The sequence below is a fragment of the Ahaetulla prasina genome, chromosome 5 (genome assembly GCF_028640845.1).
Source record: "Ahaetulla prasina isolate Xishuangbanna chromosome 5, ASM2864084v1, whole genome shotgun sequence".
NCBI classification, from domain to species: domain Eukaryota; kingdom Metazoa; phylum Chordata; class Lepidosauria; order Squamata; family Colubridae; genus Ahaetulla; species Ahaetulla prasina.
Window position 1 is genome coordinate 53636775 of NC_080543.1, and position 27995 is coordinate 53664769.

General features: G+C 34.6%; 1 protein-coding gene across 3 annotated transcripts in view; it reads right to left on the reverse strand.

Annotated features, from left to right (window-relative positions):
* Positions 1-27995, reverse strand: part of APP (amyloid beta precursor protein) — a 113549-nt gene that overhangs the window by 55073 nt on the left and 30481 nt on the right. For all 3 annotated transcript variants that reach the window (XM_058186748.1, XM_058186747.1, XM_058186746.1), the window contains exons 2-4: positions 24260-24427; positions 11254-11383; positions 3223-3335 (exon numbers count right to left, since the gene is read on the reverse strand). In XM_058186748.1, coding sequence (XP_058042731.1) covers positions 3223-3335; positions 11254-11383; positions 24260-24427 — 411 coding nt within the window. The remainder of the gene's footprint in view (positions 1-3222; positions 3336-11253; positions 11384-24259; positions 24428-27995) is intronic.

Genomic DNA, 27995 nt, shown 5'->3' on the forward strand with positions numbered 1-27995 from the left:
CCAGAAAATGGGGACCACTGCTATATGGCCAGAGTCCTTTGTAATAATCTTCACAAGGTACATGTACAAGGTACATGAGAGTGAAATACACTGTTATATGCATACAATTTTGCTGCAGCATGATGAGTGAGTTTTATTCAGAAGTAATATTAAGCAGACTTATTTTCTTTTCTTTTCTAAAGATTTGGATTTCCTCATGAGGAAATGTTCCCTACCTCAGCCTGGGAGTAACCAAGCTCATATCTGTAAGGATAAACCGTGATTTATTAACACATGCAAAACACATGATGTCCTGTAGAGGCTGCTGTGACATTAAACTTGCTGTCTTACTTCATTTAGTATATTAATCAAAGATAATAGCGTGACTCTTTGTAAGAACAAAATGAACACAATATAGTAGTTTAATGCTTAAAACAATTCTTTGGGATAGAAACCCTAAGATACAAACCTATCAAGGCAGGTTTGTCTAACAAAAGACAATATGCCAGCTGCCTCTGTGGGGTTGGATTTTAGGATTGCCTTAGTTCAGCTATAGTAAAACTTATGTTTATACATTATGCTATATTTAGGAATACTATATTACTGAATTATTATATAATATTATATATATATATATATATATATATATGTATGTATGTATGTATGTATATATATATATATATATGTATGTATGTATGTATGTATGTATGTATGTATAATATTATTATATTATATTATATTATTATTTATATTTCTAGTTTTTATGGTATGTAAATGTTGTAAATATATTTTATATTTTGTCTTTCTTTTCTTTTTCTTTCCTGTAATTATGGCTATTGAGAAAAATATATTAAAATCGATCCTCTGCCTCTTATTTGGCAGAGCTATTTAACTACTGTCTCCTCAGGATACAGAAAAAATGAAAGCAAGATTTTCCTCCTGGAGCATACAGGCAGTCCTCGAATTACAATTGGTACTTAATGACTGTTCAAAATTACAATAGGCATAGAATTTCTGGCCATAGTAAAATGTGTGCCATACACACATCTGTGATCACATGACATTTTGGCCACTGGCTTGCCTTTACAACCAGTTGCAGCATCCTATGATCTGAAATATTTTTTGCTTGTTTAGGAAATGGGTTCACACTTACAGTGTTTGCTTAGTGACCACAGATTTGCCTAATGACTGCAGTGATCTGCTTAATGACCACCACAAAAACTGTCATAAAATTGGGTCCCAATTGTCAAATCCAGTCTCAATTGTGATCGTAACTGAAGACAACCTGTAATTCACTTTATATTTCTAGATCTGATTTATGTAGTTTCAGCATTTGCTCTATTAGGAACATCTTAAAATGGTCCCCACAGCTTTTTTCTCACATAAATTTAAACATTTATAACAAACTCAAATTTAAATCTTTAAATGATTATAATGTCCAATGGCAATTGAGAAAACATTACTCTGTTATAATTAGTTCCAGATTAAAATATTAGTTTGAAAATGAAAATAATTTACATTATGGAAAAATGTATATCTCATAGTCTGAAAAGAATCACAAATTCAGAAAGCTTACTGGAATCCTGAAATCACTGGTTATGCAAATAGCAAAATAGCACTGATAGTGTTACCTAGTTTGGGTAATGAAACATCTGCAAGAAAACAAGCAAGCTCAGAGAGCACCAAGGACCCCCATTTCAACCCTAAGCTACAAATATTCTCCGTTAAATAGCAAAATATACAAAATCCTAAAAACAAAACTTAAGATAACCCAGGATAAGAGGAAGTTGTGGCAGATACATTTGCCACCTTGAATTAGTTGTAAAAATAATAAACGTGGGATATAGATAAATAAATAAAAAAATATTAGCAAAAAGCTTAAAAGTCAAAAGGTGGCCAGGTGGACCATCATATATATTCGTAAAATCACAAATAATATAGAGGAAGCAAGAAAATTAAATAACTTGATGTCTTGAAAATTAAATAACTTGAAGAAATAGCAAAGAAAGCTTGAGTAAGCAGATGTACATTATGTTTTACATAATATATAATTTTTAGAACTCACTTCTACTGAGTTCAATGGATTACATTTTTTTTCTGTATGTTCACAGAGGACATGGAAAGTAGCTACAGCTCAGTATGACAGTCAGAACTACTGGTAATAGTATCTTTTAGTCATAAGCTTAAAGAACAAAGGAAGTCTATCTTGTGAATGTTAATGCAAATGGAAGGAATCATGAGTTTTATAAACTTCATTTAAATAAAATTAGATATCTAATATAAATTGGGTATAATTAAATAGAATCTAAACTATTTTGCATTTTTGTTTTCTGAACAATACACAATAGCATTACACATATAATTTTGCACTGTTGTTTACACGGGTCTTGGCTCGCTCCAAGACAGAGGAGTCTAATACCAAGGAGACTACACTGGCTCTACCTGAATGACTTCAGCCTGAGTAAGCTTTGAGAACTCAATTGCCTAAAGTTCATCTACCCAGTCATCATCAGAAGCAACTGCACCTGAAGTCAGAGAAAAGGAACTGAACACTTTGACCACCCTGTTGTGTGCAACAGAGCAGAGCAATAGCATTCAGTGCATTTCCTTGTAAACCAGGGGTAATCCCAGTCTTGATTACATTTACTGACTTCAAGAGCCACTACTAGCCTAACATTCCTAGTTGGAAATTAGAGTGATGTCAGAGATGTGCAAACTATCACCCTAAACCTAGACCAGCTGACTCACCCATGATGCTTAGAACTTTGGACCAGATCTGAGTACATTTCTTCTTGCTGCTTTGGTTTTTGGCCATGAAAACTTCTTCCAGGAAAGCTTCCGGCAAATTTAGGAATGTTATAAACCATGCATGTGTTTGTGCACATGCCCTGCTGGTTGCCATTTATAATAGTTCATGTAAACTAAAGTCTTGCATTCCAGGCATGTGTGTCTGGCCTGGGACAGTACAACAAGCATTTAAAAGACTTTAGACTACATTATTTTTTAAAATCTGTACTTTACGTAGTCACAGAATAAGAAAATACACATTTATGAATCAAACTGAAAACAAAAAAGAGCTGTTGGAATGAAACTACGGTTTCTGCTTTAATGAAATGGCTATAAATTGTTCTAAATGCAGAACTGAAAATGTTGCTGAATTTTTTACTGGCTCAATGTGCTATTTATGTTTAAACATCACAAAAGAAATGTTTAGTTTAAAGAGGGCTAGGAACTTCAACATACCTCTTTAGCAACTGTGTGCCAATGCAGGTGAGTTTCACAAATATCCATCCTTTCCTGGTGAAGGAACTTGCACTTATCTGGCACTAAAAGGGCATCACTCACAAATTCTCCAACTGAAAGAAAAAATATTTGAACACTCCCATTTTATTTTAAGCTTCAATAAATGGTTTATAAGCAAACACATTTTGAAATAGTTAGGGAATAATATTATTTTTAATGAATTAAACAGCTACCTAAAATATGAATACCTGATCTTAAAAACTAGATTTAATAAATTGGTCATGCTACTTCAGCAACAGCATCAGACAAAACCCATTCATTTACTAACTTTTAAAGTCAAAACTATTGGAAATACAAGGTGATATCTAATGACATTTTCTAAAATTTATTCAGTCCTCTTATTTCTTCCTGCAAGGACATATGTAGCTGTATACAGATTATAAATAAACCATCAGGGATTTTGAAAATCTAGATAAGTAATTCAAGAATCTGTGAAGAACCCATTTTCTCAAACATCTTTTATTTCATGAAAGAGACATTGGAAGGGGAGATATATAAATGACTAGGTTTGTAATGCTGGTAATAAAAGGTATTTTGTTCAAAAATACTGAGTTATCTGAAGAATTGAGTACTGGATGGATAAAAATGCTATTGGCTGAAACATACCCAGTTTGATCATGAAGACTTTTAGCAGACCCCCCTAGGGAACGGAAGATGAAAATTTTAAAGGATGTCAGATCAAGATTTGTGGGTTGTAAAATAAAATAAAAGGAAGGAATATTCTGTATTGAACTGCTCAAAGATCTGAATACTTGCTCATAAAGTTCATAACATTTGTTGTCTATATAACATTCATTGTCTATAAAGTTTATAACAGAAAAACTAAACTTGAATGTTTAGTACAATGAACAAAATATGACTTCATGAATATAGTGGTAGGATGACTTCCATAGTTAGAATATAGCAACTAAAAGATACTATTTGTTTAACAGAAAGGGAATAGGTATGCAATTCACATTTGCACAGAAATCTATATGAATGAACTTTGTGATACTGGATTAAAATAAGAAATCCAATTTTAAAACCTGTTGATGCATACTATCAACAACAAGGAAAAGATGTAGGTCACCAACTGCAAGTTTTTCAATGAAGAATGAAACAATACTGATGACTGTAAATCCCAACATTTGTTGCAAAACACAGTCAAGCATTGTCCTGCTGGGAAATTTCTGTACTATCAACAACTTTATTATTTAGAAAGTGGGGGAAGGCACAAGAGAATTAATCATTCCTGCCTGGATGGTCACCAAAAAGAAACCTGATGCACAGCTACTAGCAAGAACAGTGAGGAAAAGTGACCATGTAATAGAATTTTAATTATTTATTTTAAGGAAAACTAATACTAGTATAACTTGGACTTCAAAAGCCTCAACTTTCACAATAGCAGGGGAGACGAATGAGAAGAAATCCTTAAAAAAGATACTAAAAGCACAATTGCAACCAATTTTGATAAAGAAAAAAAGAAAGAAAGAATGTTCCATGTGGATATTTAGCAAAAATCTAAAAAAAAACACCACCACCACCAAACCCACAAGTTGTCTAGGAAGTGTATAGGCAATTAGAAAGAGGTTCTATCAAAAAAGCTAAAGTTCAGAATGAAATGAAATTGGCAAGGGACACACCAATAATATTTTTTTTACATAAAGTAAGCCAATGGAGACAGGGGCAGCTAAGGGAAGGCAGAGAAATGATAGGAATGGGTACTATGGTGGGATATGCTACAGTAGAAGCAGTTCAAGGAAAGCAGGGAAGGTGCTGGAGGATGAGCAGGGCAGAGGGACATGCCACATTGGATCACAAAGGGAGGATGGGGGGGGGCATTGAAAAGAATGGGAGAAGACAGGTTGCTAAGTAAGAGGAGACAGAGACAGCTGTATTCAGTAGCCTTATATAAACCCCATCAAATCACTCTGAGACCGAGACAGTTTTGTTTTTGCCAAAGCCTAGAACGAACAAAGTTTCAGATTTTGTATTTGCCAAATCACTGTTATTCAGAAAGTTTCAGCAGAACTTCCCGTATGTGATCTGTTTGAAAATGGAAAAAACGATTTTCCATTTCATGTCATTTCAGGGTACAAGATATAGAACAATGGAAATTACAATAAAATTACAGTTGACTAGTGAAGTGGAACTAAATAGCCATCTTTTTTGGATGATTTATTTTGGAGTCCTCAATTCAGCAGTGGAATAGACTTGGTAACTGAAGTACTTAGTATTTTCTGGAAGATTAAATTTTCTGATAAATATGACAGTTGCAATGAAGAACATTTAATTGAAGCGATAGTAAAACGAATTTGAAAAACTTGAGTATACAGGAGGCAAAGAAATAAGAAACCAAATAAATCCTAATGACATTCCAGTTGAAACCTTGATAATATGTTTTTTTCTTGGTGCCAATACAAGTATCTTATATAAGACTTGAGACATAATTTCCAAACAAATAAACAAATACTGAGTTGGAACTGGATCCAATTTTTTGTTTCAGTAACATAAGGTCTTCAATGAATTTAAGCACTTTATGAAGCAGATCTTTCCATCCTTCTATCAAAGGAATGAAGGTTGGAAAAAAAATAAACAAATCTCTAAAGGAGACTAAGAACCCTTTGTTTTGTGATATACATAGTGTAATACTTCAAACAGGAAAAACTTAAGGTTCCCAGCTCTGTATTGTGTAAAAAGATGGTCCAAAGAGATTCACTTTCTGAATTAGAATAAAATACAATATTAATGTATCATATGGGAACATTTGTTTTGCTTATAATTGCGGAGCTTATTTATTGATAAGCAAATGTTTTATTACCTGCAGCTGTTATCATTCTTTGGTAAGTTTGGCACTCACAATTCATCTTAATTAAGAAATGATGAATAATGAAAAATGTATTTAAAGTAATATGAAGAAATAAAATAATTCTCTATTATACACAGGCCACAGCAACATGATGCAATTCAAATTCATACAAATTCATAAAATTGTTCATACAATTGTAAAAATTGTGAAAGTCAGTAATACAGTAGGCTTATTTTAATTCTATTTTAATTCTACTTAATCATGCTTAAGTTTGACAAACTTGTCAAATAAGCCCAGCATTATTCAACTATATCATGTCCTCTTTTCTTTTAGAGGAAAAGATAGAACTTCCTGAGCTGGAAGTGCACAAGAAGCAAAAAACGAAGTGCTGAAACTGAAAAGGTGGGAAGCAAAGAGCTATCTCCTAAAGAAAAGAGCAGCAAAAGTCATAACTCCCAAAGGATGAACAATAGGCACTGAGGATTCAAACCAGAGCTTGATATAAAGAAATATGTATATACCCATATATGGATTCCTATATTCTGTAACACCTTACAGTCAGGGATGGGCTGCTGGGGGTTCACAGGGGTTCGGGAGAACCTTTAACTAAGATTCTGTGCAGTTCGGAGAACCCCCCAAATCCTACTCCTGGCTGGCCCCACCCACCCCGCCCCTCCCAGGAGTCCCCATGTGACCCATTTTGGATGCAGGCAAGTGCGAGGCTCGGGGAGGGCAAAAAATGGGTCTACCGGAAGTTCGAGAAGGTGGGAAACGGGCCTCCAGAGGGCCTCCAGAGCCTGGGTAGGCTGTTTTCACCCTCCTGGAGGCTCAAGGAAAGCCAAAGCTTGGGAAAAACGCCCCACCCGCCATGGTGCAGGAGGCCAACTAGGCCACACCCACCATGGCCATGCCTACCCAGCAACCGGGCAGAGAACCCACTGCTAAAAAAAATATTTTTTTCCAAATGTTTTTTATTTTTTATAAACATAATAGTAAAAAAAATCATTGTGAACAGATTGTCAGTAAGGTACATCCTTAAACGTATTTCAAATTTCATCTTCCCATTGTATTCTATACAATACATTTTCTTCTCCTTCATTCAAATTAATAGTTATTGCACATATCTAATAAAAATTATATTTCATCCCGTTAAAGTTTAAATAAAGTCTAGTCCCCATGTTTTAATTCCCCAAAACATCATTAATAATTCTTCTGTTAACTTCTTAAATTCCACAAATTTAAACATATCTGTATTGCTTTTAATCAGAGGTCAGACCACCCAAAAACCCTCTCCCAAAGCTGCCCTGCAATCACATATATTCTTATCTTACTTGGGATTAGTCCTGAAATCACAAAGACTATTCCCTCTTATCAACTTCCTCTGCCTCCAAATAACATATACTTAAAAAAATTTCCGTATTATCAATTCTCAATAAAACAAAACAGCTTAAAATTGAAAGGGGTGGGTACTTCTTGTTTCTCCCAATAGTTCCCTTATTATATTTGACTATTCTCTTGGAAATTTTATCACTAAACATTTTAAATCCCTTACATATTCTTAGAAAAAAGCAGAAGAAGAAAGAATAGCCCATTCCTCGATATAAATTCTTTAACACTCATTTCCCTCTTTCCCCATTTTAATCTATAACCTTTCCTTCATTCCCCAAAACATCCTTAAAAATTATTCTATAATTTTCACTTGTATTCTTGCATAAATATAAAATTCTGTTTCAACTGTTTCAACTCCTACCCTCAAAATGACACTATAGAGCACTGCACACCAGAACAACTAGACACAAGAACAGTTTTTCCCCAGAAGCCATCACTCTGCTAAACAAATAATTCCCTCAACACTGTCAAACTATTTACTAAATCTGCACTACTATTAATCTTCTTATAGTTCCCATCACCAATCTCTTTCCACTTATGACTGTATGACTGTAACTTTGTTGCTGGCAGTCTTTATGATTTATATTGATATACTGACCATCATTTGTGTTGTAAATGTTGTACCTTGATAAACGTATCTTTTCTTTTATGTACACTGAGAGCATAGCCACCAAGACAAATTCCTTGTGTCCAATCACACTTGGCCAATAAAAAAAATTCTATTCTATTCTATTCTATTCTATTCTATTCTATTCTATTCTATTCTATTCTATTCTATTCTCTATTAAAATCCTTAGTCTAGATCTAAGAGCAGCCATTCAGGATCTTTTCTTGAAGTGGTCGTGTGATCACACCAACCTATCCATCTTCATGAGAATAGTCCTGAAATCACAAAGACTATTTGATTCTTGCATTCTTCCTCTGCCTCTAGAAATCATTGTTTAATGCAGTTGCAAATCATCTAACTTCGTCAACTTCCAGACCTCCGAACCTTCCGTCACGAGCTCAAAACACATTTATTCATCTGCGCAGGACTGGATTAGATTTTAAATTTATATGGGATTTTAATGGGTTTTATTATTTACTATTTATATTGCTTTTTAATAATCTGGCTAGGTAGAATAAGTTTTTTAATTGTTATTTTAATCTGTATTTATATGTATTTTTATTTGCCTGTGAACTGCCCTGAGTCCCTAGGGAGATAGGGCGGTATATAAATGTGAACAAATAAATAAATAAATAAATAAGCAACAGTATTCTTAAAAGTTTCAAATCATAAAAACCAACTTTCTTGTCCAAAGTCTTGTTGTTCCATAGTTATCACTTGTATTCTTGTTTAGATGACAAAGTTCTCTGCTTAGATCTTCAACCTAAAGGCAGGCATCCAAAATCCTTTCTTAAAGCTGTCATGCGATCACAACAACATATCAATCTTCATGGGAATAGTCCTAAAACAAAAGCTATTCGACTCTTACTTTTTTTCCTGTCTCAAGATGTCACTCTTTAGTACAGTTACAGACCACAAGTAACTAAATAGCCATTTTAGGTAGCAATTAAGTTTATTCTTATTCTTAAGTATGTTAAATCATAAAAATCAATTTTCTAATCCAGAATCTTTTCTTAAATGCATCTTAAAATCACACTGAAATTATTTTAAAATCTCAAAAAACAATTTCTTACTTTCATTTTTCTTCTATCTTTAAGTATCTTTTGAATTACAGTCGCATTTAAAACAGTGTCCATTTTAATTTCTGAAAAGATAAACCACACCTTCCCTTTGTCTCCGCTTATTTTCCTTTTTCCAAGTCTTGTTTAAATAGGGCTCTTAACTTCCGTTCCAAGCGCTCTATTTTCAAAGTTTAAGTATTCTTTAAATTGATTCTTTCCATTAGTTAGGGTGCTAGACTTCCATTCCAAGCCCTCTTCTTCAGAATTTAGGGTATCCTTAATTTATTTCTTTCCGTTTTCAATTTCCATTAAATTTAGCCGCTAGTTCCAAATTTCTTCAATGCTTGTGCATTTTTTTTAAAAGCACTTATTCCTCCATGAGCTGATGACAACTCACCTGACTTCGACATTCTGTTCTTTGAGAATGCTTCTTCCTCCTGCCTGATTCTTGTGGCCGTCTCCAACTTTGTAGCAGCTGATGAAGGCTGCCATTCCTCCCTGATGGGTCGGGGGGAAAAGACCGGAGCTGCAGGGAGTTTGCTGTCTCCCTGATCGCTCCAGAAGCTCCCCCATTCTTCACTGCCACTATGAGGCAGCTATGGTCCACAACGGACCCCCATTTCGGGGGGAATTTCGTCGCTTACCCCAGAGCTATCGGGGTGAGCGACCGTTTCGTCACGACGCTGGCCATGCCTCTCCCCCTTGCTAAAATTTTTGAAGCCCATCCCTGCTTACAGTATCTTCTGCATAAATATGACTTCAGTATAGCTTTTATCTATTTAATATGTTAAACCCTAAAGTTATAATGGAACCTAAACATTTCTTATTTAAAAAGTGAGATGGTGACTAAAAATAAATCCTTTATTAAATTACTTGGAGAACAAAACAAAAGAAAAAAGCAACTTTAGGGAAAAAACAGTATAAACTAAGCTAGTTACAGGATGAAAAGTGACTCTAGCCTCTCTTATTTGAAATCTGATACAGAACATGGAGTTTTCAAAGCTGTGTTATATCTTTGGATAGTCTAGGCTTACAAAAATAAATCAAAGGAAAGTTGAAAGGTATTTTTCAAAGGTATTTTCAGCAATTAATTCTGTATGCTTCATAAACAAGTTAAGGCTAATACTATAGTTAACAGCAATATTAGATTATTTAAGAAGCTGGCTTAGATAATTGAATAAACTGGTTTATTTCAAATATTCATAACTAAAATTAACTATTCTTTGTCCAGATACAGCAAGACAATATTAATTTGTTTTTTTTTAAGCAATTTGCCCCCCCATCCCTATTATTTTTATGGCCACAGTGGAGAAAAAAGGAACATGCACTATTTTAGGAATAAGCTTTAAATACATTTTATATCTGGGACCCAAACAAATAGAGAGATTTGAGAAAATATCTATAATATAACAATAAGTTGTTTCTGTCATTCTATGTGCAACTTATAAATGTATAAAACACAAGAACTAGGATATATTTGATTACTACTGTATGGCACAAACATATTATATATTTATTTATTTTCCTATTTAGACTTTAAAAAAACATTGCTTAATTTCCTTAAAGCCGGGGTGTCAAACTCAATTTCATTGAGGGCCGCATCAGTGTTGTGTTTGACCTCGGGGGCCAGGGTGGGCGTGGCCAGCTCGACGTCACTCATCTCAGGGGCCCTTGTGGTGGCCCAAGCATTCACGGCCCTCCCAAGCTCTGTTTTTGCTGGCAGAGGGTTGCAGGAGGCAGTCACAGATGAAAACAGAGCTTGGGAGGGTTGTACATGGCCCTCCTGAGCTCTGTTTTTGCTGGTAGAGGCACAGCAAGCTGGTCCTTCGCTGTTTCCAGGGCAGCCCTGCAGGCCAGATCTAAATACCCTGTGGGTCGGATTTGGCCCCTGAGTCTTGAGTTTGACACCCCTGCCTTAAAGAATCATAATGTCATAGTTAATTGGAAAAGAATACGATATTATTATACAGACATTTTCTTAGAATAAAATTAATTTTAAGTGTAAGTATACATATTTATGTGTGTGTGTGTATACATATGTGTGTGTATATACATATGTGAAATACACATAAATACATATAGCTACATTCACAGACTATGTTGACAAAATTTATAATTATACATACCCAAGCACCTATATGGAACAACAATATATGGATGACTCCTACACTGCTTCCTTCCCTGCTTGCACCAGTTCTGGATTGTTACTGGTTGATTAGCTTCAACAACATTTGTGATTTGCAGTTCAGGATAGACCTGTTATTGAAAACATAAAATAGCAAAACAGAGATAAAATATTACAGTAGATGCATATGATATTCATAACATGATTGGAAAGCTTCATAAAGTATAAGCAAAAACCTATGTGAAATTTTGATTGTGCAGGCCAATTTTATATACAAACTTTAGAAAACAGGCTTGCAATTAAGGAAATTATCATTAGGTGTTCTGCCATTGATCATGTATTAAAAGTGACTAGAAGAGAGAATAGAATAGAATAGAATAGAATAGAATAGAATAGAATAGAATTTTATTGGCCAAGTGTGATTGGACACCCAAGGAATTTATCTTGGTGCATATGTTCTCAGTGTATATACAAGAAAAGATACCTTCATCAAGGTACAACACTTACAACACTTAATGATAGTCACAGGGTACAAATTTAACACTTCATGATACAACACTTAAAATATATACTCGGAAATTGTAAATGGCTTCTCTTTCTGAACTATAGAAAAAGTGTTTTCATCTATCCTGAAATGAAACCATTCAGGGCTTTTCAAATTAATACCAGCTACTGGAGTTATGATTTAAAAACTGTAAAATAATTTATGCACTTTCAAGCTTTTATAATTCATTTGTATCAAGAATTGGGATGCTAGAGTTTCAAGGAGAATGAAGTTTTGAGAACAGTAGACTAGAATCAGATATTCTGTTTTCCTTATACAATATAGTATATTTTTTCTCTTAAAATCTTTTATTTTTAAACAAAATCTGTGAAAACATATTTTGGTTAAATTTATTCCTCAAATAGTAAAGGTTAATTCGTATTAAAACACAATGATCTCTTAGGCTGGCAAAAGTTTATAAGCATTTATTTATTCAACTGACTTCGTTGTTGGGTATAGAATATGATAAAACCTGGATTTGTAAAATTCTCCTTAAATTCATATTATAATATGATATAGAAAATTAAATTGTATCTACTGTGGAATATTGTTCTTCCAATGTTGTTTCTGATTTTTAAATTAGTCTTCTGGTGTCAGTTAGTCCTCCTGTGTAATCTAACCATTTACATGGTTTCTACAGTACATCCTAGTGTTGTACATTAGTTTAAATGTTCAATTTTTAATTTAACTTGATGAATAGACAGAAAGCAAGTGACTGCCATTTCATAGTGTTTGCATTGTACCCACTAAAAATTTTAAGTGATTTGTGGGTGGGGCGGAATAGGAAAAGTGGAGAGAGAGAGAATAATCAATAATGAGATTGATTTTTGCGCTACATGTTCAAGAGTAAAAGTTTTCAAACATTATAATCCAAAATTTTAGTACAGAACACATCAGGTAAATGACTTCAACTGTGGCAAACAATTCTCACCCCAGAGTCATAGATTATAGCTTTGATAAGTAATGAAAAGTATTCGATGGAACAAGCAAAAATAAAATTGTTGGCAAACATCCACATGGCAGGTATCACCCTTTCCCAACATGCTCTCCATATTAATTTGCCCAAAGCTGCCATTAACTCTGGATACCATGATCAATAGTTACTACAATGTGTGAAAATAGAGAGTAGAGTCCAACACTTTAAAGGAACCAGTTTGGGGAAGTCTAAAATATAGCAAAGGCTTTTATAATTCACTACAGGAGAAATCATTTTGTTAGACTCCCTGAAGCAATTGTTAAAATCTACTCTAAAATCAGAACTGCATCTGATTTTAGTTGAGAGCAAAATGATCCACAGTGACAGTGTGATCCTTAACATTTGTGGCATATTTTAAATAAATAAAAACCAATTTTAGGCAAATGTCTCCCCCTCCCCCAACATTTAGTAGCTTTGCATTTTTCCACCAAGAGGCAAGGCAGCACCTGGAATATTGCCAATCTGAAAACAAATCCCTACATGCTGCTCATCCAGCGTTCACTTTTCATATTAGCATGAATCAGAAACCTGCATGATGCAAGGTAACTGAAACACATGATCTCATGGTGGCAGTTTTCTTTGAATGCTATTCAATTAATAATTAAATCAATAAAGAGAGGCTGTTAGAGTACTGAAATATATACTGTAGAATGAAACAAACACAAAGCTACTTTATCACACATCTACTCCTGCCGTGCAAGTAAAAAACTTTATACACTACTTTCATTCAAATGGAACCAAATGAAGGCAGGAGTAAAACAAACAAAGTTATTGGGTCTCATCAACCACCTTACTATTGATCTATTTACCTATTTATAGAACTTATTATTTAGTTATAAATAATTGGCTAAGAATATAGGCAATGTAATAAAAAATTAACATCGTAACAACAGCATACAATAAATTATACAGCACATTCAATGCTTTTAATGAACTTGTTCATCTTGTTTATTTGCAATAGGTGTTTAACTACATACTAACTACTCTTTCTTCTCATAATGTTTTAAAAGTAATTATATTAAAATATATTCTGTACTCACTTAAACATGTTAGCATGTGTTGCTTCCGTTACCTGACACAATAGTCTATGTAGTTTTGCTAGAGATTCAGTCACCCATGTATTCACCGTAGAAATTCAAATAAATTGAGTTGAGTTTCCTCATTACTTGAGGAAATCTTGCTAAGTCACAGTATGATTTATAAGGGTTTTGATTACAGAATCCAAATATCTTATAGCAGGGATGTCCAAACATGGCCCTTTGAAGAATGGTGGACTTCAACTCCCAGAATTCCCCAGCCAGCAACTTGCTCATATTTATAGCTCATGCTGGCTGGGGAATTCTGTGAAGTCCACCACTCTTCAAGGGGCCAAGTTTGGACACCCCTGTCTTATAGATAGTGACTGACTGATTATATGCCATCAGTCAGTGTTGATTCTTAATTATCATGGCCGTTCCCCAATCCAGCTCTTCAATTCATCCAAAGGTGACCCCATTGCCACTGTAATTAAATCCATCCACTTTGCTGCTGGTGATTCTCTTCATCTCCTTCCTTCTACTTTCCCAAAATTTACAAACCTTTCAAAATATGTATAATTTTATTTGTTTTCTTGGTAAGCTCTGGCATTCTCACAGTCTTCTCTAACACCAAAGGTCAAAAGCATCAATGCTCCTCCTATCCTACTTCTTCAAAGTCCAAGTTTTGCTTTCATTGCTTGCCAAAGGTAAAACCATCCCTTGAATAATATCAGTGCAAAAACACTTCATGACATTTCTTTTCTGAAGTCCTCATTGATGCATGCTAGTCTGCAAGGTATTTCTTGACTGGTGATTCCCTTGAATTTGATACATCAATCCTAAAAGGCAGAAACTATCCACCATTTCAGCATTTTCACTGTCACTTCTATGGCTGCTTGATATACCTGTTCATTAATTTGGTCTTATTAACATTAGTCTCCTTTGACTCTCATTACTAGAGCTTTCAGATCATTTGTATTTTCACTTATCAGAACAATGTCATAATGCAAGTTATTGATGTTTTTCCCTCCAGTTTTTACATACATACATACACACACACACACACACACACACACGAATAAATGAATAAATAAGGAGAGAATACATCACCTTGTATCATTTCTTGTAGACGTATCCTGACAAAAATGAAATGTTCTGGGATTCCTATTTTGTTAAGATTATTATATAACTTGACATGGTCAAAACAAGTAAAGGGCTTTCTATAAGCAATTACGAATGTAACTACTGTTTGCTATCCTTCGGCTTTCTCAATTTTACAGCATGAACCAGCATGCCACATCTTTTCTAAAACCAGCTTTAACATCTGGCATATCCTTATCCATACAGAGCTCTAATCTGGATTGAACAGTTATTTTGCTGACATGGGCATTTATGAATATTGTACAACAGCTTGCACACACTGTAACGTTAGGGTCATGCAAAGCTTTGTCTTGTTAGGGTACTTCACACAAGACTGGTGAAAATCAATGAAGTGTCTGATTTGATGCAGCATAGCAGCAAATCAGCAGCAAATCTCTAAGTGAAGTGCCATGTCAAAGAAGTACGTCATCAAAGCATGACTAACACAACATATTCCTATGAAGTATTGAAAGTGCTTCCAAAGTCCATTATGTAAACTCAGTCAATTATGGCTTGTTAAATAAGCTATAAACCATATTTTAGCATGGTGCCTGGGGATGTTTGGTGCTAGAGGATGCTTCATCCATCTTTTTAATTGTTTTTATTTTTACTTTGTCTTTTCATATTTGTCTCTTTTTATATGGATTTTATAGTTTTTATTTGTAAACCACCTACAGTCACTGCAATAGTGAGATGATTGGTATATAAATTTTATTAATTAATAAAATATAAGAGCTAGGTCAATTTTCTAGTCACTTGTTTATGTATACATAAATAATTTTATGCCACTTCAATCACTTTACTCTAACAGCCTTATAAGCAGAAAGATCATCAATACAAATATTTTAAATACATATTTTTAAAATCAATAATTTTAATTTAATATAATTTAAATATAATTTTCAAACTTACATATACTGTAATCACCCATAGTGGTTTACAAACATGTAATGCAGAATTTTCTCATAACATGTTAATAACACATCAATCGCAGTTGAAAGTGATAGTGCCAAATGATGATCTCATCAGCTCCATCCAACTATAACTTTTTCAGTGCCTCTTCCCTTCTACCGTATGTTCTTAGATTCTTGCTTTCCATAATTTTAATTATTCTTGTTCATTTTCTGTTTGTCTAAATCCACACCAACACACTAATAGTTTCATAGTGACCACTCACTTTTGTATTTAATCCATATTCATTCACTATCCATTCAGTATCCATTTACTATATGGATAATGAATCCATATTCATTCAGTTATTTCACTCACACTTAAATAATCAATACTTATTATATTTGTCTTACTTTTATGTTTCATGATATCTAATTCATACATACAGATAAGAAAGATGCTTATACACAACCATTTTGATTTCTTTCAGTGCAACTGCAAATAATACTTATTATTTTTCCTTAGCATTTGCACATCTTAAAATACTATCCATTTAGCCAAATATTTAATCAAGATTTTTCAAAATACAAAAATCTACCAGCTGTAATTTTTAATGCATAATTTGATCTCATTCAATTTTTTCCTCATATCTGTCAACTTTGTTCATTGATACATTAATTCTGTGATATATAGTAGGAGTCCCTAACGTCCGGTCCATAGACCGGCACCGGACTGCGACATACCAGAATCCAGTCCGTGCAAACAAGCGAAGCCCCATCTCTGGGATGCAGGCAGTACATGAAACCATGACACAAACACACACACGGTCCGTGGAAAAAACTCTGTCATGGTGCCCAAAAGGTTGGGGCCTTTGATATATACAACTAATATAAATAATTAGAATTGTGAGCTAAGAACAGGATACCGTTTGCATGCAAAACTACATTCATGCTCACAGAATCTATGTAGTTCATTGCAAGCATTCCTCATACATTTACATAGATACATTAAACAATCAAGGGATATCACACATCCTTGGCTTCAGTGTTGAACCATTCACCATGCATTCCATTTATTTTCATACATGCTTTATATCTCTCATATATTAGTCTTCCTACCTTCAGCAACCAACCTTCAACCCATATTACTGTAATAATTCAAACCTATCTCTTTTCCCCTGCACTTTTTGTATACCAGTCAACTTTATTTTTTGCTACATTACAGTTTCCAAATGATGCTTATTGTCACCCTTTGTGCCCTTAATTATATTGCTACTAAATACCTTGCCAGGCAGTTACCTCACCAATCCTTCTTTTGCTTTCTCAGTCATTCTTGGTTATCTTTTAATTTATACAATTCCTGTTCCCCCTTCCCCTCTTCCATAGAAGAGGATCCTCGGAACCTGCCCTGATTTGCCCCTGACAAATCAGAAGTTAACTCCTCCTGTCTAGCCACCTGAGTGACCACCTGACCTTTCTGTCTGGATGCCACCTCCACCCTTTGAGAGGCCTTCCTGTTGAGCTGCCTACCTGCTTCAAATCCCCTCTGTACCACCACAGCAATCCATTGCTGAACCATCTGTGGCATCTCTGTATCTTTGGCTGCTGCCTCCCTGGCTACAGGTGAAGCTACTACCGCTGATGGAGAAGGAACAGGCTCAACCGACCCTGCCTGCTCGCCCTCCCTGAGGGATGGTGACAAGTCTCTTGTCTGGAGATCTAATGATGCAGGGGCAGGTGACAAGGATCTGTCTGCTGAGGCCATTTCTTGGTGAATCACAGCCTGTGTTTCCTCTTCTCCACCACTCTGAGGCTCTTTTGCACTTGTCTCTAAGGCATTCTGAAGCCTCTTTTCCGCCTTCTCCTGGAGGGCACTTCAGTGTCAGAGCCTTGGCTCTAATCTTAGCTGCTGCTTCTGTACTACCACATCAAGTACTATAATAAGAACATCTGGAAGCATTGCCAGAGATCCACTGAGAGTGGGAAGGCTCTCCCGACTCCAAGGGGGACAATATGTGAATTGCTGATAAATATGTGACCGTGAAACCGCCAGCCAACTCCCAGCAAGGACTGCTTCCACTGTCCCCTCTTTTACTCCAGCCAGCCGGGTCCAGCTGCTTTTGAAGTTGATAGAGGGTGAAGATCCCCAATCAGTTGCAGAAACCAGCAAAATAATTCTGGAAAAATGCTGCAATAATCTGGGTTAAATGTTTGAATCAATCCAGGCAGCAACAACCTGGCTGCTTTTTGGCCTTAGGAGCAGGCAATCTTATCCTAATGCTCCTCTGATGGCTGAGAGGCCAAAACCGAGCCCCAAAAACAGCCAGAACCACATGGCAATTTTTCCACAAAATGGACATTTGGGTGGTCTCCCGGCTGCCCCAAAAATGGCTCTCCAAAAATGGTGCGAAAATTCCTCTGCGCCAGAACCTGCTGTGGGATTGAATTGCCACCCTCTCCCACACTTCTTGTCGTCCAGAGGGAGAAAGGTGGCCCGTTGCAGCTTGGGCTTTATCCAGGGACTGCTGTAAATAGCTCCGCAGCAAGCTCTAAAAACGCCGACGGAGCTAACCATTTAAATTTTGCTGCGGGACCCTCTAGCTGCATCCCGCAGGCAGGCAATCCCAAGGGAGACCACCCAAATGTCCCTGGGGCTCCCCTGTGTCCAACACAATGACTTCGGCACCACGCAGCTAAAACCGCTGCCAAAAAGTCCCCCCACGGAAAGGCGTGCTCTCTAAAAGCGGTCGCTTCAAACTGCTGTCCAGCTGATCAAATTCGGCAAAATATACAAGAGAAAGAAAAATGACAAATAAAGTAAAATAAAATAAGATAAAGTCAAACCTCCAATCCTCAGCAAAAACTTGCTGAAGAGCAACCCACACTATGTCCGAACAAGCTCTGGACTGAGTTGAAACTGGGAGAAGGGGTGTGGCGTCTCTTCAACCTCAACCCGGTCCATAGAGCTACAGGACAGAGTACTACCCATGGCTGGAGTCACGAGTTCCCCAGCAGGAAAATCTGAGCCAAAATTGAAAAAACTGACTACATCTGATTGTAGCCAATAGTATTTAGGTATATGTTTAACCTTTCATAATTAAATGCCTCCAACTTCTGAACATAAAATATTAAAGCAAATAGAATATAGCAGGGTTATAGACTCTGGAGACTCTAGAAAACTGCAGAGAAGAGCAACAAAGATGATTAGGGGACTGGAGGCTAAAACATATGAAGAACAGTTGCAGGAACTGGGTATCTCTAGTTTAATGAAAAGAAGGACTACGGGAGACATGATAGCACTATTCCAATATCTCAGGGGTTGCCACAAAGAAGAGGGAGTCGGGCTGTTCTCCAAAGCACCTGAGGGTAGAACAAGAAGCAATGGGTGGAAACTGGTCAAAGAAAGAAGCAACTTAGAACTAAGGAGAAATTTCCTGACAGTTAGAACAATTAATAAGTGGAACGACTTGCCTGCAGAAGTTGTGAATGCTCCAACACTGGAAATTTTTAAGAAAATGTTGGATAGCCATCTGTCTGAAGTGGTGTAGGGTTTCCTGCCTAAGCAGGGGGTTGGACTAGAAGACCTCCAAGGTCCCTTCCAAGTCTGTTATTCTATACTATTCTATTTTGCTGGTGGATTTCCATATTTTCTTTGATCATATTAGCTTCACTGGGAAATAATTATTGACAATATCCAATCATGTAAATTCATCCAGTTATTGTTGAACTTCTGTTCTAAAACAATCTTTCCCTATTTTGTTTTCTCCAGAGAATAGGATCGTGTATCCCATCCAGTCTGCGCAATGACTTTTTATTTTGGGATTATAATCTATACTACATTTAGATTTGCAATTTGCAATTGGCAGAGGATGTTCTCAGAAATCTCCAAAGATGTCATACCGTCTTATTAAAATGCATACAGAAGAGAGAAGATTAATTAACCTCTTATCAACAATACATTACCAGTGGATAAAAAACATAAATCAAGGACTCATCAACAAGCTTCATATTTTTACTTTTGCAACCTACTCTTATTCCAGCCTGATCGTGGGAAATTGGATATCCTTCTTCTATATTAAATAAAGCACAGTTAATAACTAAATTCTAGCTTACAAAGCAAGTTATGCTAATGAAAATAGAAACTAGTACTTCTGAACTCTTCCTTATGGCTCTTACTAGCAGCTAACACAGCTTTTTAACAATGGTTTAGAATTAACATTAAACATAGCTCACTCTGTAACAGTAGTTAATATAATAGTACCAAGTAATTTGTTGGGTTTATGGTGCTTTAAACAGTTCCCATTAGTCATACAGACTAATTATTGGCAATCTCAGTACTCTCCTGTGTACAATGTTAATTATAACTATTGGTAATAAAATGCACAGAAGTTATACAAGTGGTCTGAACACATACAAATATACTATCCAATATTTTGTTTTTCAGCATTAATTTTCAGTACTTCTCTTTTAGTTGTAATCAGTTCTACTGGGCTATATTTACATTATGTTAATACCATGCTTATATTATGGTAATATATTGGTCATACAATAAATAAAAGGATGTGCATTGTTTTCAATCTGACTGCAAAGCAATGCTTTGAAATGCATAGTAGTGCAACACAGCTTGTGCCTACAGCTCCTTCACCAGCTGGATATATAAAGTTGATACTGATTAGGTCTAACATGGTTTATCCCTTCAAATCTCCAGGTCATACACACAAGCCAGTTTTATTATTATTATTATTATTATTATTATTATTATTATTATTATTATTATTATTATTATTATTATTATTATTAAATTATTCTTGGCTATGACATTATGTCAGCTATTGTGTCAGCTAATGGGCAGCAGTATAACACCTATTACGTAGGTTTAGTTCCTATTATATGGCTTCAAATTTCAAATGAAAGATTGGGAAGACTCTTGACTGAAATTATATAAATTGTTTTTGCCAAAGGGGGAGGAAACTGTGTTACCTTCCAGAAACAGAACATACTTATTGTATAATTTTATCTTTTAAATTAATGCTTCTATTACTAGTTTATTTAAATACACACTTTTTTTTGTTTTTTCCTCAAATTGCCTTTGTTCCTTCTCTAATTGCATGTTTAGAATGAACAATAACAATAATGATCCCTTTTTTCCTATGAAGGATGAATTTTGTAAATCACTTCAAAACCCAATGGTTTATAATGTCACTTGTATATTATAATCTATGTATGTCTCCATCACAGATATAATATATAAGGTAAAGTATGTAACACTTGGCTCCATTCAGTCGCCTCACCCCCACCCCAATGAAAGGGATTACAGAGTTGTAAAAATAAAAAAAAGGATGTGTATATGAATGCATTATATATAACGTAACATATAATGCATGGATGTTTAAAGCACTATAATGCAACAATGTGTGTATAATGCTTGAATGTATAATACATGTATAATGTAACATGGATGTATAATGCACAATATAGTTATAATGTATGTATACATACTGTACATATAATGTATGTATAATATTGTACAATATTGTATGTACTGTATGTTCATGTATGCACTTATATATAATGTATAATGTATTTATTTATACATTAGGTAATATCTGTATATACAGTACAATATATTTTTATTAACATATTTTCAAAACAGTATGTCAGTATATGTGTGTGTATATATACATATATGCATACACACACATATACATACATATACATCTATCTATCTATCTATCTATCTATCTATCTATCTATCTATCTATCTATCTATCTATCTATCTATCTATCTACCATATATAAAAACAAAATAAAGATTTCAACTTTTTATTATTCAGACCTTCTGCAGATTCTTTGGAGAAAGAGTTTCTACCACTACAGTTGAGGTTATACTTACAAACAGTTCTAAAAATCTCCATCCTGCCCCCACTCAGCATAACTTATTGAGTTCATTACATAAAGATAAAAGAAATATTATTTTTAGCCTCCAATGTTTTGAGATCCAGATTAGATTACTGAACTTCCTGTAAATAAAAATGATTTAGGTAGGAAAGCTATGTCTACGTCTTACTTTCTATGACCCTCAGAATTGCTTCTGATCCTAATTGCTGAAACTGATAGTCTGAAACTATCAGACTTCACACTGGGCTTAATTGCAAATCTTGACTCTCCAGACACATAATCCCATGCTTAGAAACGGGTTTGTTAGCAAGTTCAAAATTTAATCTTGGGACTTTTCTGAGTTAATAAATATTTGGCCATTCTTCTAATGGCCATGGAAAATGAATGTTCTATGTCAGTGATGGCAAACATTTTTGGCACAGAGTACCCAAACTGGCGCGCACGTGCCAGAGCACCGGAAACCCAAATATCAGGGGGCCCGCACCGCATGTGCACTGGCCACCTGGTCTTTGGGTTTCTGGTGCTCTGGGCACGTGAAGATCAGCTGGCCAGAAGAGCAGCTGGTGACAGCGTGCGTGCCTACAGAGAGGGCTCTGTGTGCCATCTCTGGCATGCATGCCATTGGTTCGCCATCACAGTTCTATGTTAATATAATGGTCCCCTTTAACTGGATCCTATTGCTCCTTATTAATTCCTCACGGGAATACCTGGAAAGTATATTGTCAACCCTAAAACAATTGAAATAAAATCCTGAAAATCCACAAATGTCAGTGCTTTCCAAATATATGTGACCTGTGAGACATAACTGCCCATAAATGTTGTGTGACTCTTAACCCCAAAAGCTGTCTTCCTCTGCTTTTCCAACTCTGATATTAAAGAGAAGCTTGCTTTTAAATATTTATCAAGAAATTGCTTTATACTTCTACTGTTTGCCAAATTCCCTTTATTTGCAACTCTGTGGCTATTGATAATACTAGAGTGTCTATCCAATTTGTGACCCCAGGGATTAATTTTAGATCCAGTTTACACTATAACACACTGTCAAGTGACCCTGCTTACTAGGAAGAAAAAAAGTAATCTGTTCCAAAATGTTTTAAAAGCATGAATATCCATTTTCTTCAACAGCATTTCAGCAGGGAGCATTATGGGATTAGAAATATTAACCTATATGGTTGGACCTGCTGTAAAATTGACAATAAAGAGCAGACATTTTTTCTCCCAAAGTTAAACTCAGCTTTGCTATTACATGACTTTTCAAAAACAGGAAATATAAAGACTTATACTAATCTGCAATGTAGATTTTGATGGGCAGAATCAACTTGTTAAATTAATAATAAAGTAGGATGTAACATATCATTCTAGGTGCCATAGGTCTCTGCATAATGATATCAGTTGAAAGGTCTACATTACTTTTAAGTCACCAAATTGGAGACTGCTCTGCAAAATAACCATATTGATGCTTTCAAAATTCATCCGTTTTCATTATTTGACATATCATTTCATTTTAAAAAGAACACACTGTTTTTTTTAGATATACTTGGCCTCTTGGATGTGTTCTCTATCCCAACCTACTCCAAAAAAGGAGAAAAGAGATCAGAAGGAATGAAACAGAAACGAATCACAGACTGATCTGTAACAACAGATAACATTATATTTCTTTTTCCAGAGATCCTGCATCAATTAAAGACAGTTTATCTCTGACAGTTCTAATTAGGCCTTTAAACTATACCACAGCTTCTGTACCATCTGTATTTATAAGATGGTATGGGCATGGATTGGGATGGGGGAGAGAAAGGGAAAGGATTGAGGCATATGGATTTTGAAGTCAATGGTGACATACTCATATTCTGCCTATTCTATAAGGCTGGAGACATATTGCTGTTTTTCAGCTTTCCTTTTAAGAAGTATTCATCAAATACTTTGGCTGCTTCACCTAATCAAAAGAACTTGGTTACATGTTATGACAAAAGTATAAACAATGATCTGAATATCAGAATTCTTCTTAGGAGAATCATTTTAACATTCTAATAAGCCAAACAGCTATTAATATTCCATTTCACGTGACAAAATAATTGTTCTTCTTTGAAAGTGATATATAAATGGCCATCAAAATCATTTGCTATTTCAACGCCATAACAAAGCATCATATGTGTGTGTGTGTGTGCGCACGTGTGCGTGCATGTGTCTCTGTGTGTGGACACGTGTGACAATTCACTTTTTCTTTCTTTCTTTTATCTTTTCTACCAAATGTAAGTATTGTAGAGCCAATCAATTGTTCACACTGAGAAACTGAGGAAATGCAGCATCCATTATAATAATGAGATGTTTTCTCCCAGTCCCTTAGTGATACAGGACATAATGTGGAAACAAGATTAAAGAAGAATATACTTTTTAGAAAAGATATGAGTACCATTAGCATCAAATCTTATTCTGAGAGACAAGATTTCAGAATATTTCACTTTAAAAGCTGGAGGAAGATTTGTATCCTTGATATCTGATAGTAAAAATGTTTTTAAAAGTGTATGTTAAAAAAAAAAACTTACTTGCTGGCAATATTGTAAAATCCCTTCTTTTGTCGCAATGCAGCTCTTAGTTCCAGAAGGATCAGATTCCCATTTTCCATTTTGAACATTCATATGCATATTCGATTTGCCACAAAACATGGCTACTTGAGGTTCTGCCAACAAGCCAGCATTTCCATCAGTAGGCACCTGGAAGCAGATATAGATATTATTATAATATTTTTTAAAATCACAATCTTAAGTGAACACAATTGGTAGGGTATAAAAATTCATATTAAGAGATTTCAAGCAAGAGCAAATTTCAGATTATTTGTGAATTGTGGAGTATATTTGCTGTGAAGCTTATATCCTCCTTCTGAGTTACATTGTAAAGATAATTTCCTAGTAGAATGTACACATCAGAGGAAGCAGAGATTAGACTGAGAAAAAGAATATGTGGGTTCACAACATACAGCACTTCCACACAACTGAAACGTTCAGTGTTGTTGTTTTTTTAAATGTAAAGGCAAAATATTACTCCCTTTGTATATAGGGGTTAGATACAACCTCGTAACCTCCAGACTATTACTATTGGCCTACTCTAGTTGATAAAGGTAGACAAGCATAACATTTGTTTATCAGGTTGATAAGGGTACACCAACAATACCCTTATAGTTTGTTTATTGTTTGATTAAGCATGTTGTGTGGAAACAACCAGGCTGAATTTTGGTTTTCTAATGGCATCTTTAAAATATTTCAAATGGTAGGTATATTTATTGGCAGCAGGGCAGGAAAAATATTAATTTCACTAATACTTGTCTGGAATCAAATGGCAGTATTCATATGAAAAACAAATTTTTATAGCCTACTTTCTTTACAATTTCCTTCAATGTGCCTTTCAATGTTATTTCACACTATGAGTCAAAACTGTGTTTTGTTTTGTTTTCAAAAATCGAAACACAGAAACCACTTCTACTTCCCATCAAGTCCATTTTATGTATTTTAAAATTTTGTTTACATTTCATTTATCATTTATCCAAGTTAAGATCACATTTTAAAATGTTTAATTTTTTTTATTCTGGTTCCACATCAATTTGTCTAATCAGAGTTGGCCCATGACACCTAGACCTCTATCAATTTATCTTTAATCTTTTCAAAACATTGGTTACTATCAAGATGTTCAGTACATAATACTTCAAAGCATTTAAAAGGCAACATTTTATTTTTGTTTTTTTTCTTTGAACATTGTATCCGATCCTGTCAGGAAAGCTTCAGGAGCCCTGGGAATGTTATAAAAGTTCATCCATTTATAACTTAGTAAAAGAAAACATGTTTATATACACAAAACCAAATTGGCTCTCCAAACATGAACACTATGTTCAGATGTTGTAGAATTAGTGGAAAAGGGCATTCTGGCAGCTAATGGAAGGCAGTTTATTAATAACCACTTGTTGTAAAATTGGTAATATTAAGTCAGGAAATGGAAACAATCTTCCTGCTTTTTTGGATATTTTATGGAAAATAAAACAAAAAGTATGCCCGAGCATCTCTAAATGATTTCCTAAAGAACCATATTTACACAGGATAGCTGAGGCTAATCTGTTCTACTGTTGGGAGACCCATCACTGAGAAAGAGTGAACTTGGGCATATGCTAGACATATGCCTAATGAGACACCAAAAGAGGAAAATATGATTAATGGTTTTCTTTAATGTACATAAACATTTTTCTTCGATTAACTACTACACCATCCCAAAAGACTGTGCAGTGTGGATGGACGGCCTATATTAAATTGCTGTCATAAAAAAGTAAATATTGATTGAAAACAATTTCTATAACATGTAAGACTTATCCTATATTGTATGTAATTAGGTATATGTTAATTTTATTAACTTTAACAATAAAATTAATTGTCATTGCACAAATATGTTTGTATGCCCTGCTTGGGACACAAATAGTTAGCACTCATACATAGTGTTCACACCTGCGATTTATTTGTTAGATTTCTTTCTCTACAACTGAACCCAGAGGTGAGGTTAATGCCATCCCTGTTATCCCTTGGAAAGTCTATGCAATGGTTGTATTGTATTTAGATTAGTGTAGTCCGATAATCTTATTTTAATTATCTTGTTTATACATATTTTTAAAGTAAATACCTGTGATAATGTTTTGATTATTGATTGTAAGCTACCCACATTTAGTGAGATGAGTAGCTATATAAATATGATAGATAGACAAACAGACAGACAGACAGATGAGATATAAATAACAAATAAGCAGACTATTTTAATATTATCTCTATGCTATCTCAAATTCCTAATATTAAAACTTCACTTTAATTTTTAAAAGAAAACCTCACAAAACTTTTTATCTCATATACACAGTTAATGAGTGATAACTGACTATGCATCAGTGGAAGGCACTAATATACCTGGTGTCATTGTTTTTTCTCACATACATAATATCAAAGATTAAATTTCAGTAAACACCAAATAAAAAAGCATTCAAGGACATCTATGATAAATATAACTAATTCAAGATATCTCCTTACCAGTATGTGGTTTAGCAGAGAAATCAAATGGGAGAATGATTGTTAAAATGTTATTAAAAATATAATAAGAAAAATGCTTATACCTACAATCACCTCAGAGTAAGGAATAATGTTCAGTATATAAACCAGAGGAGACATGCCCATGAGAAAACATTTCTGTTCTCAATTTACTGAATTAAATTACATTCAGGCCTTTAAAGACAGCACCTAATGTGCTTTTTTCTGCATGACATAGAAATATTGATAGTGAAATGCTGTTTCATGCTGTAACTAGATTAAAACTGAAATGTTACACTTTCATTGGTTATCAATACCTGTAAATATGGAAACTAGAATATAAGAGTCACATAAGGAAATATTTACACAGGATAGCTGAGGCTAATCTGTTCTACTGTTGGGAGACCCATCACTGAGAAAGAGTGAACTTGGGCATATGCTAGACATATGCCTAATGAGACACCAAAAGAGGAAAATATGATTAATGGTTTTCTTTAATGTACATAAACATTTTTCTTCGATTAACTACTACACCATCCCAAAAGACTGTGCAGTGTGGATGGACGGCCTATATTAAATTGCTGTCATAAAAAAGTAAATATTGATTGAAAACAATTTCTATAACATGTAAGACTTATCCTATATTGTATGTAATTAGGTATATGTTAATTTTATTAACTTTAACAATAAAATTAACAATTAACAATAAAATTAATTGTCATTGCACAAATATGTTTGTATGCCCTGCTTGGGACACAAATAGTTAGCACTCATACATAGTGTTCACACCTGCGATTTATTTGTTAGATTTCTTTCTCTACAACTGAACCCAGAGGTGAGGTTAATGCCATCCCTGTTATCCCTTGGAAAGTCTATGCAATGGTTGTATTGTATTTAGATTAGTGTAGTCCGATAATCTTATTTTAATTATCTTGTTTATACATATTTTTAAAGTAAATACCTGTGATAATGTTTTGATTATTGATTGTAAGCTACCCACATTTAGTGAGATGAGTAGCTATATAAATATGATAGATAGACAAACAGACAGACAGACAGATGAGATATAAATAACAAATAAGCAGACTATTTTAATATTATCTCTATGCTATCTCAAATTCCTAATATTAAAAACTGCTAAAAAGACTCCTTACAGCAACTTGATACATTTCAGATATTTTGGTCTCCAATGCCCATAATGCATCACTGGTAGTTCTACTGATTGAAGCGT